Here is a 17472-nt window from a genome sequence, read left to right on the forward strand (position 1 = left end):
ATTTGTATTTTAAATTCTTTTTCTTGGCTTTTTTTTCACTTGTCTCTTTGATCACACGTTGATTTGCTAACCTTGGAATGGTTACTATAACAAGATCATGACATAAATAATATAAATTTCTTAAAGACGATGTTATAGCCATGGGCCAATTACAAAATTTGACATGAGCATTGTGCTCCTACTAGTGTGTTGTGCATGTGCGTGCGCATGTGCAACCACCCACATGCGTGTGCATGTGCATGTGAGGCCTTCCCTCCCCCCTCTCTCTCACACAAACACAAACCCAAGGAGATCCTATTACTTTGTGGTCCAAGACCTATCATCTCTCTCTCTCTCTCTCTCTCTCTCTCTCTCCCTCTCCCCCCCCCCCCCCCGGTTCCGCCCGAACTAAGGACCTCTAATGAGACTTGAAAGCACTCCATACCTTCTCTAAGATAGATGCTATGAAGGTCAACCTTGTTATAACCAAAGTTACGATCTTTAACATATTGCAAGGCAGACGTGCCCAGAGAGACAGAACCAATGGAGGGCATCACATCCTACACATATTTCTTTACTTCGGCTTGATTTTCACAATGCGACTAAGTAAGGGATACACCGCACTTGCTAGACTTAATTGGCATTGCTTTCTCTTGCATTTCCTAAGGGGAAGAGCTATCTTCTTATCTTATATTCCTTAAGCTTTCTTTGATTCATTGATCCACCCAACAATCATGTAGGGTAGTCGACTGGGCCCAAGTGGAGAGCCTCTAGGTCCTCTTACTATCACAAAGGATCCGCAGTGGTCGACACGTGTGATAGTGACACTTGTCTAACATGTGGCCATAGCTTGAAGATCACAACAAACCACACATGCTGAGAATTAATAGCACTCTACCATGGGTCCTTATGTCCTAACATCCATGATATTTTACCAACTATTCTTTACTCTCATAAACACACACAAACCCAAGCCTACTTACTATCTACCGGAGTTTATGATCGAATGTGTGTTGGAGAATACATACCAAACATCCATAGATCTACACTCAAGACACATCTGGTGTAAGCTAGTACGTCAACACCCAACCATAGATCCCTTAGGATCACCCCAGAGCTAGAGACCAAGCAAGCTCAACCTTTTGTGTTCCAAGTAAGACTCTGTGTCCCATGTCACACAACCCTTTGCCACATCAATCAAGTTAGAAAAAATGACGTGACCTCGAGGGGGTCACTCATCACATAAAAGTCACTAGGGAGAATAGGCAAAGACATGCTCCAACCTAGTTGGGTATTCTGCTTCTCCCTCACAAGAAAGACCCAAATGAGCCTGAGTTCACTCTTGCACACGCAGTCTTAAGTCTCTCTACATAGACTACCGTAAATGTACCAAGAGAGCCTGTCCTATTTGTTCCAAGGTTAGGATACATAACCCTAGGTTACCTGACCTCCATAACACTAGTCGTGTTATGTCCAAACGTGGACGTAACACGTGAGCATCTATTTATAAGGTCTTCATCATAAATTTTTGTCAATGCTCTAGAGTTGAAAAAAGAATCAACCATAACATGCTAGCATTAATGGAGAAGGCTAATAAAATAGTAATCCAGCGCTCGAGTTGACAAAAGAATTGACCACGACATGCTACCATTAATGGAGAAGGCTAATCGAACAGTAATCCACATTCTCTTCATCCACGCTACCAGTATCTATGTGCACAAGAATATTTCATTTTGATGTCCTTTTGATTTTTCAAGACGTGTGCTTTGTGCTATAAATTTTCGCATTATCCAAATTTGCATGAAAATGCCCCCCCCCCCCCTCTCCGCGGAAAAAGAAGGGGGGGGGGGGCACACGTAGTCTCCCTCCATCTCTCATTCTTTCTCTTTAGGACATGCTGAATACATTACTAAATTGTGGTCCACCAAAAGAGCATACAAGTGTTGTAGCCACTGATAGTCTGCAGTTTCCTACACTATAGTTATAATACAAGAGGTTGAGACATTCCAATCACTGGCCAATCATCAGGAAATCTTGCCTGTATCCACATTTGCCAGTCTGCAGCACAGTGAAGCCACGTTGAGAAGATCAAAATGTTTTAAACAATATTCAAATATCCTGCAAGAGACTAGCTAATGATAAATAAGCGTAATGTTAAGTAAAAAACAAGGTATAAAACAGTCTATTCAACATAAGATTTGAAGCACAGATCAAATAAACCAATGCTCCAAGTACAGACCTCTTCATCCTTCACAAAGGACAGGCCATATATTTAAAGCAGCACATGAATTGACAATGGGAGCAACTCGTGTAATACAAGACAGTGCTCAGAACCACATTAAGATTCTCTTGCTTGGAAATTCCTGCATTCTAAACCATTGAACTAGCCTACCAGCATGCCTTCAAATAGAAATGTACACATCTAAATTCTTAAAAAAAAAGAACCAACTTTGATGGTTGCCAAAAGATTTTGCTGACACCCTTCAGAACGAGGTTCTTAATTAACCTGATCTTTGATCTGTTAATTGTAAGCATGGTAACATATATATATGTATGTATGTGTGTGCATGTGTGTGTGTGTGTGTGTATGTGCGTGTGCGTGTGCGTGTGCGTGTGCGTGTGCGTGTGCGTGTGCGTGTGCCATTCAAAACAAGTTTCTTACTACCTGATCTTTGATCTGTTAATCCTAAGCATGCTACATGTGTGTGTGTGTGTGTGTGTGTGTGTGTGTGTGTGTGTGTGTGACGGGCATCCACACGCCCGTGGCCATGCTAGCTAGTGCCAGCGTAGGCAGCCAGGTCAACGGCCACGCAGGCGTCCATACAACCATTCAGGCAGCCCTGCGCAATCAGCAATCAGCACAGTCAATGGACAGTCATCGCCACATCATCGCAGGTCAAAAAACAGAGCTGACTTTTTGCTCAAAAGTCAAAGCATTGAGGTTTTTTTAAACATCGACCTGGTCAACGGTCGGTGTTGACCAAGTCGGCCAGGCTGACCTATCAGCCTATGAAAGGGCAGCCTTTGGCCCTCATTCTTCATCCACTTCTCAGGCCTTCAAAGCCTTCAGAGCAGCAGAATCAGGCCTCCCCGCAGCAAAGCAACAGGGTAGCCTCAACTTCTTCAGGGATCTAGTGAGGATTCACCTCCTCTAGGTAGTCTAGTCTTCCAGTTTTGCAGTGAGGGTTTCAGCCCCTCATACAGTTGTATTCAGCCCTTTGGGCATTCATTATTCAGTTGTATCTATTTTCCTCTTCGGAGGTCCACTACATTCTCTCCCTCTGATTCTCACTCTCACGTCCACAGCATCACTTTGTGTATTGAGTGCATCATCTTGCAGTTGCAGTTAGTATTGAGCAAAAGAGAGAGTGAGGATAGTCAATCTCCCGCTACTCTGTGTGTGTGTGTGTGTGTGTGTGTACTTTCACAAAAAAAAGTGTGTGCGCGCGTGTGAGAGAGAGAGAGAGAGAGAGAGAGGGGTGTGGGGACAATGATGGATGAAGGGTTCTCTGAAGGAGAGAGAGACGTGATTGTGGGATTGAGCTAGTGGGAGCACACGTCCTTCAATGGGCGCTTGGCAGACAACGGCGTTCATGGAAACAATCCCCCCTCATCTGTGCCCTTTGAGTTTGCTTCGGCTGCAGTACCTCCTCCATCTAGTCGACGGAAACATTTAGGCTCCACCACTGGGCTGTCAGTACCTGACAAAATTTTCAAGACTGATCGTTTTAAATTTCTCCTCTTCAGCCCTTCACCTGGATATTCTTCGAACTCTTTGTAAGGACTTCGTGAAGGCTGCATAGGTGTCCTCATCACTTCCTGCATTGCATAAAGACCTTCCACTGGAGCCCGTATTGCTCTCCCTGAAGGAATCCCAACAATGCATCTATTTCATGGGTGTATTCTGTCGGAGCAGCAGCTCAATGCATGGGCCAAGGATGTTGTTGGTATCTCTCACTTCATTTTCCTTGCTTTTACCACGTTCACTGTGCTTAGATGGAAATCGTGTACAAGCTGGTTTCCCAGGCAGGTGTATGGAGCCATGGCCTTGTCTCTCTTGGCACATGCCATACCATTTTTATCCATAAAGGAGTTCATATCGTTTTTCCCTGTGTGGGTTACTTTAAAGGCTCTGCCTGTCCATTTACGGGTTGTGTTCTATGGGACATGCAGATTCTGGTACCCGCTTACCTTGAAGTTGGTCGTGATGTCTCTGCTCCATATCGTCTGTATGTCCGATTTCCTTCTTTTCCCAATGCTTGCCATAAATGCAAACAAATTGGACACTTCGCCAGACACTGCCCCAAGGATTCACAGCATATGCAGCCGGAATCTCATGTTAAGGGGACGGCCCCTTGTCCTATCTCCACCTCTGCAATCCTTTCAAAGATGGGAAAAAAGGAATGGCGAAGGGTTGACAAGAAAGGTAAAGCCAAGTTGGACGAACTGATGATGTCCAATGCCTTCGAGGCTTTGGCACTTAGTCATCTTGCTGTACCACAGATTCCATCAACACCACAAACACAAGGCATCTAGACATGTCACATTCCATGGTCCATGATCCATGTGTACCCATGACGTGACACGTCAACATAAGAAGTTTTGAACTTGGGCTCGTGGTTTCTCAGAAGAACCTACTTTTCTTGTTGACATTTCGATATTGAATATTGGCGGACAGTTCTGCCTACACATGCCACAGTCCGTTAATATGATTTATGAATGACATTCTCAATCTTGAGCACTGATCTGAAGTACTACAGTAGCAGGTGTATTTTCTCATGCTTGCAGCATGTATGATACTTTTTGAATGTAAACATGCATAGAAGGCATCTTTTTGCAAAATTCGTAACCACACCATTTGGAAATCATACCAAACATTTGGAAACGCCCCTTTTCCAAATGGCTAGCAGTTATGCTGCAAACTTTTTGTCAAACAGAGATGCCTGTAAGGATGACTCCTCTTACCCACAGCCACAAATTAGTGGTTAGTGTGGATTAGGCCTAGTTGCTTGGGGCACTTCATGTAGAAGTGTATGGCCTACCTCAGTTGGTCTGCCTTTTGATCATTTGTCGGATTATTTCTGATCCTAACTTCAGGGAGAAGGATGGGACTAACTATCCTATCTGGAACAAGGTCAATGGTAGGGCAGAAGGCAGACCTGGCCGCCTAGGGTCAGGGTCAGCCTATAGGGCTGACCAGATCAGGCAAAAACAGCCGACCAGCCTGGTCGGTCAACTGGCTGTTCAGATTGGCCATTTCAGGCCTATTTAATTGGCACTCAGCCCCCCATGTTTATCCAGTACCCCGACCTTCTGCCCTGCTGTCCCAGCCTGCCTCCACGCCCAGAAACAGCCCCTCCTTGCAGAAAAACAGCTCCCTAGCCTCGCCACTTGGAAGGATCAATTCGCAGCAGAAAGGTGCCTTGCATTTTGGGGCACATGGTTCATTCTTCCACAGTCGCAGTTTCCGCCTCAGATAGGGGAGTTGCGCGCTCAGTTTTGAAACATAGAACAGCAGCATGATACATAAACTTGTATCCTTTTGTATGCAGATTCACACTCATCTACAGACAGTCGTTAGGGCATTTTCGCTAGCAGTCATACATCATAAATAAAGCATGTATACAGTAGTTAGGAAGATCTCCAGTGTCCATGAACACATTCTCTCACACACCTTCATGTACAGTTCATTTCTGCAAAGTGCAGTACATAATCTTGCAGTAAGTCACCACATGTTACAGATCTCTCAGTAAAAGACAACTAGATATTGCTGAGTAATCTAGCATGTGATGGTGTGTCAAGAAGATTTGGACACATTACTCGGCTAGAGTAGCTGGATAGCATTAAGATATTTATGCTTGTATCAAAAGTACTCACCAACTCTTGGGTCATTGATATGATCCATTTAAATGACCCTAGGGATCATGATTGGCTAGGAAGGTTATCATACATTGTTTACTCAACTCTCACGTAAGAGAGCTAGAGAGAATAATCATGACGTAATCCATACCATATCTACTCAGCTGGTTCTTTATGCTTGTCATAGTACCCTTGAGGGGTAAAAAGGGATTCCACATCCTAATGGATACATCTTACACATACTAAAGGAATCCAGCTTATAAAAGTGACGTAAGGTCTTGTGGAATAGGAAAAGCAAGACTTTATGAAGAAGCAAGGATATTGAAGGCATAATTCGTAGAAAGGAGTGGGTAGAGAAGCCGGTCTTATAAATACAAAGCCAAGGCCTTAGTTCAAGGGACCCTCGGAGAATGATGTCCCTTGACATAGGACCTATAGGCCTTGGAGTAGCCAGAGGTTGTACTTCGCAATGAGGATATAATGATATGAAACATAGGTTCTCACTATTAGATGGCGGTCTAGGCCTCAGGCTTGAGGGTGGTTCGAGGAATTGAACCTATGCCTAGTAGATGAACTCACTAGCTCAGCCAGTAAGGATCCCATTGCTAATGACTATTTTTGTAGGTTTACATGCCAAATCAACTAATTCTAACTCAATGTTAGTACTATAATGTAGAGACCTAACACATGGATAGTTATTAGTTGGGCATGCTTCTATTGAATATGTGGTCCAAGAGCTTTGTAGAACGGTCACAACATAAAGAAATCAATTGTTGATATAGAAAGAGTCGTGGGACAACAAGTATGGGAGGGCAAGTGATAAGAAAGCTTTTACTACTTCCACAAGGAGAAGGGTAATAAAAAAGGTAAGCCTTGACAAGGCAAGGCTAAGAAAAAAGGATTCTTGGGTGTGCATAGGGCTCCTCCTTAGACCCACCAAGAGCAAAGGGCATCTTGCCCAGAGAGAGCACAATGCGAGTCTGGACAGCGGATGGCTGGGAGTACCTAGACTAGAGCAGAGCGTAAGAGGCCTAGTAGGAAGGCTTTGAAGAACCATAGGCGGTGTGCTGGACTACAGGGACGTGTGAAAGCTGAGCGTGAGGCAGCTCCCAAGTCCCCAGGGGAAGCAATCGGAGGGTGCATCATAGACCCCCTCTAGACCCCAAAAAACGAAACTTCTTCAACGTTCTGAATGACCCCCCAGCAGCAAGGGTCTAGAGCACCCAGGCACCTACACAACAACAAGACTTTGGAGGTCCTTAGCCCCGTCGGCTACTGCCCCAACCACCCACCCCCTTCCCCCACCGGATTTGCCCCTCCCCCTCATCCAACCCCCCTGCTACAATCACTCTCACTCATCCACCCCTCCCCTTCATCCACCCCACCCACCACCTCTCTTCTCCTCATCCCATTGAGTAGCTCTGGCCGCCTCTTCTTCCCCCCCTAGACATGGCCTAGACCCGAAGCCCTCTGGCAACTTGCAAGGGCATGTACATACCTAGATGAGTCTAGGAACATGCCCATACCTAGATGAGTCCAGGAACATGCCCAAACTCATCCTCTAAAAACACAATATAGTGCAGTTTCAATCTCATGATAGTCACTCATGAGGTTGAAAACCATAAACTCCATCACGTATAGCAGGGACTAGCTAATATTACATCCCCATTGACATCATCAACGCCCAACAGTGGGTGTAGACCATAGTATAAAGATATGATCTCACACATACAAATCCACACACCCACACATACTTGAGCATCCATTTATACAAAGTCTTCATACTGAGTTTCTGCTAGCACTCCGGAGGTGAAGGGCAAATCAGCCATGACTAAGGCTAGCACTCAAGGAGAAGGCTAATCAAAAGTCAAGAGCATGGCTGAGTCTGCCCCCCAAGGCTCCCTCTCTCACGTCTCAGTCGCAGTCTACTCCCTCCCCTCTTCAAGACTCCGCCTCCTCGAAGAAGCCAAAGTCAAATGGTGTGTTCTCCCAGCGCCCCGCCTTGGGCAACCCTTGCCAAGAGAGTTTTGGAGGATTGGGCCGTGGAACTACCTTGAGATTCTGAACAAGTATTCCCTCGCCTTACAGATGACACTCATGATCTTGCAGCCCGGAAAGGGGGCTCCATCCGAGTGGTGGTTTCTCGCACTCGCCCTTTCTGGGGCTTTCAGTTTGCCTCCACGAGAGAGGAGAGGACTCCCTATTTGTTTGACTGTATGATGAAAGAGCAGCTGTTTCACATGATCGAGGAGTGGATGGGCCTCCAAGAGATAGATCTTTGGCTCACACATGGTGACTCAGCTACTCAGCTCGGCTTCCGAGGAGAGGCCAGTCATGGGCATGGCCATGGGGGTGATCCGTTTGGGACTGGTGTAGAAACACGTGGGATAGAATAGATGCATCTTGAAAGAGGAGTGAGAGCACAAGATGTAACAAAAAATGTTGTTCACTATTGATTGTGAGAGAGGTGACTCTCTCTTATAGAAATGGGGAGAAGGTGTCCTAGATCAAATGCACCTTCCCTACATCAGTAGCAATCAGCCCCTACATCAGTGGGACTGGCCTAAATCAAAGAAACCTCCCATGTGGGGACCTTTGGCTTACATCATCACTTAGGTCACACACTAGACACCATCATAGCACTAGATGTGCCTCTACAACACACACACACACACATGTGACTCCCCTAGATGTAACAAAAATTGTTGTTCACTATTGATTGTGAGAGAGGTGACTCTCTTTATAGAAATGGGGAGAAGGTGTCCTAGATCAAAGGCACCTTTCCTACATCAGTGGCAATCAGCCCCTACATCAGTGGGACTGGCCTAAATCAAAGAAACCTCCCATGTGGGGACCTTTGTGGCTTACATCATCACTCAGGTCACACACTAGACACATCATAGCACTAGATGTGCCTCTACAACACACACACACACACACACACATGTGACTCCCCTAGATGCACACATGCACCATAGAGCAAGCCCTTGATCACACTTATCCCAACATACCCCCCCTCAAGGGTTTGCCTCTTACAATGTCAAGGATACATCTAGTCTCATAGTTTCTCATGCCATCTCATGGTGGTCAAGGATAAATCTATGGCTAGGATCTCATGCTAGCAAGGGTTCCCAAGGATGTGAGGTTCACAAAAATGGGATAGACAAAACACATATCACATGGCCTACATCATAGGGTGACTAGAGGTGATTTACAAAAGACAAAACATATGACATTCTTTTTGGAGTACTACTCCAGGCAAAGAACCTCAAAATTTGACCAAGTGATGATAAACAAAAATTCAAAAGACAAAGTGCTCAAAAAGCATAGTCTTTATCTTCTACCACCAAGTTTGATTCTTTATTTGCTGATGGAGTTCTTCGTTCAGCCAGATTTGCTTTGTTGTTGAAGTAGCCCTTCTTCACAAGAAATGCTTCATTCTCTTTGGAGTTGTTCTTCTTCATGGAATAACACATTCCCTTTTCCAATTGTAGCCAAAGGAACTTAATAAGCAAGATATATTTGAAGCATTTCCCTTGTGCACCAAATACTGTGTGAAGATGATCTCAAGCTTCATGTGAAGTTTCAAAGCCATCAATGTGGTGAATGTATGAGTCACTTAATCCCAAAGCAATAATAGCAAGAGCCTTCTTGTCTTTGATCAACCAATTAGCTTCTTCTTTTGTAGGCTTCTTTTCCTTTCCATTCACAACATTCCATATCCCCTTTTTCATAAGCACAATCTTAGCTTTCGTTTGCCAAGTATGGAAACTAGTTCCATTAAACTTCTCTACTTGCTCGGGCTTAGTCATGTTTACAATTCAAGTATTCATCAATCATGGTCAAAGAGAATCACATAGTCATCATTCTAAGTGCAAAGTATAAGGACACTCATGAGCTCCATGACTGAGTTCTACTACTCAAGTACAAGCAAAACAATGAAAATTTGCAGTAAATAATAGAAGCCCCAAACTTATGGTGATTGCTCAACATCCTTTGACTAGAATATGAAGAATTCTTGCCAGCAGAGACCGCAATTCAGACACATAAAACATGAACTGAGGGGGCTTTTAAAGCAGAAATAACACTAGTATACTAGACCAGGGCTACCAGCAAGAAGAGGCACAATGTTGCGCCAGGTCGCCATATAGAAGCTTAGCAAAATCGACTGGTCTTTTGTCTGTTTCTCCTCAAATGCTTAACCAAACGAGCTCAAACTTCATCAGCAGCTTGCTTGTAGTGTCGCCCAACTCGTGCTCAGAGGAATTATCGAATAGTCGAGGCATTGGGCAGAATTGTGTGAAAGTTCGCCGAGCGAAGAAGCTATCAGCACGGGCGTATGCGGGAATATATTTCTAATTGCTTGCCGCCAAGAGGTCGCCCATATTCAAGGATGCTTGGTCTGAAAGGGCTTTGGGAATGGTTGCTTGTAGGTAGAGAACAAGCTCACACAAAATTTTGGAAGAAAAGAGGAAAATGGAGATGATGAGCAATCTTTGAAAAAACTAGTAGTTCATGCTAGAGAGAGCATCTAATGCTAGGCGAGGCTAGATCTAGAACCTAAAGCTCTGATACCAAATGTAGAAACACGTGGGATAGAATAGATGCATCTTGGAAGAGGAGTGAGAGCACAAGATGTAACCAAAAATGTTGTTCACTATTGATTGTGAGAGAGGTGACTCTCTCTTATAGAAATGGGGAGAAGGTGTCCTAGATCAAAGGCACCTTCCCTACATCAGTGGCAATCAGCCCCTACATCAGTGGGACTGGCCTAAATCAAAGCAACCTCCCATGTGGGGACCTTTGGCTTACATCATCACTTAGGTCACACACTAGACACATCATAGCACTAGATGTGCCTCTACAACACACACACACACACATGTGACTCCCCTAGATGCACACATGCACCATAGAGCAAGCCCTTGATCACACTTATCCCAACAGCTGGAGGTGCAGATCACACAGGCTACATACTCAATGCTTCATTAGTGCATTGCCAAGCTTGGGATAGAGGTCTCTTTCATGATGGAGTGGGCTCTAAAGGTAGGTATCTAGCCACTCGGTCCTCTCGTACGCCGGTGCACAGATGTAGACTACTCCCCGTCCAAACCCCCCTCGAAGTTTGAGGTGGTGACCATTCCAAGAAGGAAGAGTTTGGACCAAAGGCAACCAACACAAGGAAAGAGAAGAAATTGGTGGTTCCACCCACTAGTCCCAAGATTAGATTCATTATCAAAGTATGACAATGCTCTTGTCCGATATCGAGCTTGTTATGTGATTGTGAATAATGAAGTTTGTTCGATTTTGCTACGAGCAAGGCCGTCTACACCAGCAGGAATGAGGATGAAACGTCCTCTTAGGCAGAATGTGAGTTTCAGGGTATGTTTTCTCTCTGCATATTCTTGTTGAATTTAGTTGCATGTTTTGGACACACAGTTTGTTCATGTGGAGGCTGAAAACTTCCTGATATACAAAGGAAGTGTTCTAATGATAGAGGCATTCTGAACTTTCTGTTTGTCAATTGAAGATGTTGTGTCGAAGACTCCTCAAAGATCATGATGCTAACTGAACCCATTAAACTTTCAAGATAAATCAAAGGAATAGTGCTGAACACGTTTGTTGAAGACTTTGTGTCACAGACCGAGACACAAGAAAGAATAGGAGGGACTACAGCTAACCTTGGTGGACTGAGGAAGTCAAACCTGATAAGCTCAATGTGACCTTGTTTCCAAAGATTGAGAAGACTGTCCAAGATAGGAAGCTAGTTTGAGGAAATCTAGTGGAGCAACACAAGGGTTTCGGAATACAGGTTTCAAAGATCATGGTTCTGGATGTTGTCGGCTGTTAAAAATCTATGTGAAGCGGCCACAAGGATTTCACACTACAGGTTTCAAGTATCAAGGCTGCAAATGTTGAGCCAGTTCAAACACACCCATGATGCTGTTAGAGGTCAACATCTCCTGATGTCACCTAGAGAGAGGGCCTTGCTTGTGGGTGTGCCTGCCTAATGAGTGAGGGCCTGTGTTGTGGGTGTGCCCGCCCCCCCGTGAGGGTAGTCTAGGGTAGTGGCAGCCTCATTAGTGCCAAGGAGAGGCTCCCTCTTAGGGCTGTCCTTGAGCCCCTTCTAGGGCTGTGTGGAGGCGCCTAGGGAGTCGGGTCCCCGTTGAGCAGGTCGGCTGGAGGGCAAAGGGTACAGCCCCTCATATAGGCTGAGGCAGCACCTTGTGGAGGGCTAGGGCAGTCGGCCCTAGAGCCCTGGCTGTCGGCTGTCAGGCCCTTGCTTTGGGGCCTTGTGCAGCCTCATATAGAGGGCTGTAGGGGTCAGCCCCTAGGGCTGAGGGTCGGCCCACATCAGCAGGCTAGTCAGCCCTGCCCTTTGCTGGCTGACTAGGAGGCTGGAGGGGCTATATATAGCCCCCCCCCACATGTGCATTCATCACTTCATTGCGGTGCCTAGCAGGAGTAGAGCCAGCCCAGAGTAGCAGTTGAGGAGCAGGGTAGTGGAGCAGTTCATCCACTCCCTTGTACTCCCGTTCTTGAGGTTGTTGAGCCAACAGGCTTTCCAGATGCAAATGGAGGATTGCTTGCTTTTTTGTGGCAGCCTGACCTGCCGATCAGGTGCACCGAGCATGGAGTCATTTATCGAGGTAGGCTTTCATGCAGACCTCGAGCCATGAGGAGTTGTTCCCGCTGACTCAAAGTGGCAGTATGTTACCACTTTCTATATTGTTTGGAAGTTATGACCTGGCAGATCCAGAGGGGGTCTCCTAGTGTTTTGTTGCAGCTATTGTCTGATGCTGCTGGAGATCCAGATGGGTCAGTAGTTTGACAGTACGGGAACCCAGACACAGTTGATTGATCCTTGTGAGCTATAATATGCCCATTGCCATTAGAGCACTGAAGTTCATCGATCTAGCGATAGTGTACCAGTTTGGACTTGAGAGGGGGCTTCAGAGGGGGCTATCTAGCTCTGTGATACAAGTGCCCATGCAGGGAAGCAGACCTTGCACCAGAGGCAATATCAGTTGGATTATTGTTCCAGGATCCTCTGTTGGAGTCATGTACCAGTACCACTGGTTGGATTGTTGTACCAGTTGACCCAATGTATCATTACCAAACCAAAGGAGTGTACCTAGCACCTGTGGCCTGGGAGCAATAGTTCCAGGTTTCTAGTGATCGTCGTGCTGAGGTGGTTCGAGCCACGAGGGGGCTTCTTGACAGTACCTGTGGCGGTCTTTAGCAGTGGAGCATCACACAATGGATTCCTCTAGTTGTTCCAGAGGCACACCCAGCTCCTTGGCGTCTCTATTCCATCCAGGAGCTGAGAGGGGGTGTTAGAGATCAACATCTCCTGATGTCACCTAGAGAGAGGGCCTTGCTTGTGGGTGTGCCCATCCCGCAAGTGAGGCTAGCGTAGAGAGTGAGGGCCTGTGTTGTGGGTGTGCCTGCCCCCCCGTGAGGGTAGTCTAGGGTAGTGGCAGCCTGATCAGTGCTCAGGAGAGGCTCCCTCTTAGGGCTGTCCTGGAGCCCCTTCTAGGGCTGTGTGGAGGCGCCTAGGGAGTTGGGTCCATGTTGAGCAGGTCGGCTGGAGGGCAGAGGGTACAGCCCCTCATATAGGCTGAGGCAGCACCTTGTGGAGCGCTAGGGGCAGTCGGCCCTAGAGCCCTGGCTGTCGGCTGTCAGGACCTTGCTTTGGGGCCTTATGCAGCCTCATATAGAGGGCTGTAGGGGTCAGCCCACATCAGCAGGCTGGTCGGTCCTGCCCTTTGCTGGCTGACTAGGAGGCTGGGGGCCTATATATAGCCCCCCCCCCCTGCACATGTGCATTCATCACTTCATTGCGGTGCCTAGCAGGGGAGCAGAGTCAGCCCAGAGAAGCACTTGAGGAGCAAGGTAGTGGAGCAGTTCATCCACTCCGTTGTGCTACCGTTCTTGAGGTTGTTGAGCTGTTTGTCTGAGCTCTTGAGCAGCCTGTTGGTTCCAAGGTTTTCCCCAGTTGTAGTGGGGTTTTCTCCAGAGATCACTTGCAGTTCTCCTGTGCCTTTCTCTCATTTCTCTCCTTTTTCAGTGTGGGGTGTGTGTGAGGCGTGCTCTCTCTCTCTCTCTCTTTCATTTCTGCTGCACTTCTCACAGGTGCTGTTGTTGTTGAGCTGTTTGTCTGAGCTCTTGAGCAGCCTGTTGGTTCCAAGTTTTTCCCCAGTTGTAGCGGGGTTTTCTCCAGAGATCACTTGCAGTTCTCCTGTGCCTTTCTCTCATTTCTCTCCTTTTTCAGTGTAGGGTGTGTGTGAGGCGTGCTCTCTCTCTCTCTCTCTTTCATTTCTGCTGCACTTCTCACAGGTGCTTGGTGCTTGGAAGGTTCGATATTTTCCTGCTTCTGAAGACTCTAGTGAGATCGTGAAGTAGATTGGCAGTGTGAAATTGTACACTAATGATCCTTGAAACCTGTAGTTTCAGGTACAAACTCCTGCACTCACAAATCACATCTATCTGGACAGCAGATGCTGCCCACTAGTGCTCAAACTGAGGCCACAAACTGTTGCCCTGCTGCTCACTCATGCTGCTGCACGCCTCTCAATGAGTCCAGTGGTTAATGAGAGGAGCCCGATATTCTCCATCTGTCCAAGCCAATGAAGGGCTTTAAGGAGTTGTTTTACCTCCTGCAACACGCCCCATATCCTTCTTACCCTTCTACAGCAGTGGTCCTTTACAGCTTAAATTCAGTCCAGGAGGGAGGCACACAGCGAGGTGGAACTCCACCCCCAGCCCATCATTGTGCTTCAATTTACAAAGTTATATAAAGCAGATAGTCCCTTCAAGGAGCGAATCCCATTTGGACTTGATGTGAATTTCTTGCTCTGCCCCATACTCTCTCATGTTTCATATGTTTGACGTTTACAATTCTGCAAAAAAGTATTACAGAATCTTCAATCAAGGTCCAAGTGTGTAAGTAGAACAGTTATTCGCATGCTTGAAACACATGCGATACTCTTCGTTCAGGTTATAAACTACCAAGACACAGGTTTGGCTACTCTTTCAAATTAGTAAAAACAATAACAGATCTAAAGGAGAAGCTTTCAAGTCAACATGGACACTCTCATGCACACAACTAGAAAATTATAATATATAAAATAATATGCATACGAGCCAAGGTTTGTTTCCTTTGAAGCCTTATATAATCTGTTCTAGAAATCCAGACCCAAATTTCAACATATGACCGTAATATTCAATGTAATAGACAGTTGCAATTTCGACGTCTCCAGAAAAGATACAGATCCCAAACCATAATTAGAAAGACAGCATTTTTCAAATTAGATTGAATCTGCACCTGTTGGGAGTTTGTGCTGGACTACCACTGTACAGCCGAGTCAAGCGCCCAGTTGCAGGCCTTGACTCTTTTGGTTTCTTGCGCAATCCACATATCTCTTGTACGAGTGGAATGTGGACCAAAATCAATTTCCATGCCAGAAACCATCCTGCACACCTTTAACACTATTTTATTTTCTTCCTCAAAACAAGATCTAGTTAACAGCGCAAATCTGAGGTTCAGATAAAGGAGAAATAGAGACAATCAATAGCCAAGATCTTCATTGCTTTGGGCGCTAGAAAATCCCTATCTTCCACAGCTACAAAAGGTACTCTGGCTTGTGTTTCTGAAGGGCTTCAAAAAGAGGGACCACCCACCGACAAATATGCAAATGGCGACCAGTAGAAAAGCAACGAGCAGACGTAGAGCCAACTGCAGGTGGGATACCAGCATGGCCCTCAGGACGCGAGCGTCTCAAAGATCAAGTCTGCCACTTAACGAATCAACCATAGTCTCACACTTGCTTACTCTCGTCCAACCCTCTATCTCTCTTGAGGCACACACACTTTCTCTCTCTCTTACATCGCTCTCAGAGTTGACCCATTTTGTATCGAACGTGGCATAAAAATATTATCAGTCCTCTCCCAGCGTGAACTAAGAGGCTCAGAGGGATGCGAGCACCTCGACACGGATAGCTCGCACATGAGAATCGGGTGCTGGAATGAGTCCACCAAGGCCCTAGGGGATTGGATTGCCCTTCGTTGCAACACACTCCTCTTGCGTGAAAACAACTCCTAAGTGCACTTAGTATAGTGGTAAAGCAAGTGCCTTTGGATGCAAAAGAGTCAGCAACGATTTTAAAGAGGGATATTAAAAGGATAATCTCCATAAATAGCAATTTAAAAACATTTTACTCAGTTGATTTTTTTTTAAATTACACGTGAAAATTCACAAAAGAGTTTCAGTCCTCCACTATAGCACTATCAGTGCTAATAATAAGTAGATTGTTTTTTTATGTTTCCTCCTTAGATAGTGAAGAATCGGATTCTCCTTTGTGAATTTCCAAGCGTAATTTTAGTGAAAAAAGTTAATCTACTGATGCATCCCATACTATTCCTAGTTATTAAGGTCGCTTTGACTTCCAAAGCTAAAATTGCCTTTTAATAGCCCAAAAATCATATGCTTTCTCCTTTGCATCCAAAAGCGCTTATTTCACTATACTAGGAGGCAGTGCCCACGTGCACTATGCACTCTTGATTTCATATCAGTGCATGCTAAACCGAGTGCTGCACACAAAGAGTGTCTTATTCCAAAAGGTCACAGCGTGTGGTGATGGAGCTTGAATGGTTAGAAGACCCAAGATTAGCTGAGAAACATAATTGAAAATCTTTCCCACAAATGAGCACAAAGTCACCATATGGGATAGCTTCTGGCTCACACATATTCTATCATGTAGATGCTTCTCTATGCTACTTCATGAAAGATCGTGTACTCCCCAAGCTCAATTGATCTACAAGCAAATCATTGTTTTGTGTGAACCTACTCTTGCTCCTACTCCCTCTTCCCTGCAGTATAGTCCCCCTGTATAGGTGCCTTCGCTGCTACAGACAGATGGGCCACCTTGCAAGAGCTTGCCCTTAATAGTCCCCCAATAGCCGCTGGTTCACACTAGTATTGGAAGGGCCTTACAAGACCAAACCTCGGCACATAGATAGGCAACAACATGAGACACAGACTCCATGGGTTGAGCCTTCCAAGGGGGGGCTTGGATGGGATGGATCAAAGAAAATCGACAGATGAAGAATCGCAGACGTCAAGCATGGCATCGGCAATAGGCAAGTGTGAGACCAACACCAACTCCCACGACTCAAGAGTAGCAAGTTAAGGGAGACCCACAGGTCATCCATGGACACCCACAAGTCATTCACAACACCTGAGGGTGAGGTTTGGTTCCATCTCTATCTCTTCTGAGTCCCATTCAATTTGGGGGATTCTCTTCTTGAGATGTTCAACCTTTGTTTCCATGTTTCCATATCCCACTACTCATCCTTGAGCAGCCCTCCTATGCTTATGATCCAATTGTTTTAGCAGCCCTGAACCTGTTAATCTTGCTATTCACAGTTGTTGTGTATTCCTTCTTCATAGACTTGAGCTAGGCGGTGACTAATTCTTGCACCTTGTTCACAAGCCTATAGTGCAGGCGTTATTGTATTTGCATTCTTGTCCCTTAGTCACAAGCTATGGGGCTACTGTATTGCATTGCTATAAAACTTCTTGGATTACTTCGTGTTTGCCCTTGCTATTCATTTTTTGAAATTGTCCTCTCC

General features: G+C 45.7%; 1 protein-coding gene across 2 annotated transcripts; it reads right to left on the reverse strand.

Annotated features, from left to right (window-relative positions):
• Nucleotides 1–1680: 1680 nt before the first annotated feature.
• LOC147886508 (uncharacterized) lies at nucleotides 1681–15960 on the reverse strand. Of its 2 annotated transcripts, none has more exons than XM_087395833.1 (3): nucleotides 15523–15954; nucleotides 15167–15314; nucleotides 1681–2037 (listed from the first exon to the last, which is right to left on the reverse strand). In XM_087395833.1, the coding sequence occupies exons 1-3, from the start codon at nucleotides 15596–15598 to the stop codon at nucleotides 2004–2006; spliced, it is 258 nt and encodes an 85-aa protein (XP_087251959.1). In that variant the 5' UTR covers nucleotides 15599–15954; the 3' UTR covers nucleotides 1681–2003. The 2 variants fall into 2 exon arrangements, with proteins under 2 accessions (XP_087251959.1, XP_087251958.1); XM_087395832.1 differs by lacking the exon at nucleotides 1681–2037 and adding an exon at nucleotides 14367–14741 and having other exon boundaries at nucleotides 15523–15960.
• Nucleotides 15961–17472: the final 1512 nt, after the last annotated feature.

This window comes from Dipteris shenzhenensis, chromosome 24, assembly GCF_047967505.1.
Source record: "Dipteris shenzhenensis isolate YYH24624 ecotype China chromosome 24, Dip_SZ_1.0, whole genome shotgun sequence".
Taxonomy (NCBI): domain Eukaryota; kingdom Viridiplantae; phylum Streptophyta; class Polypodiopsida; order Gleicheniales; family Dipteridaceae; genus Dipteris; species Dipteris shenzhenensis.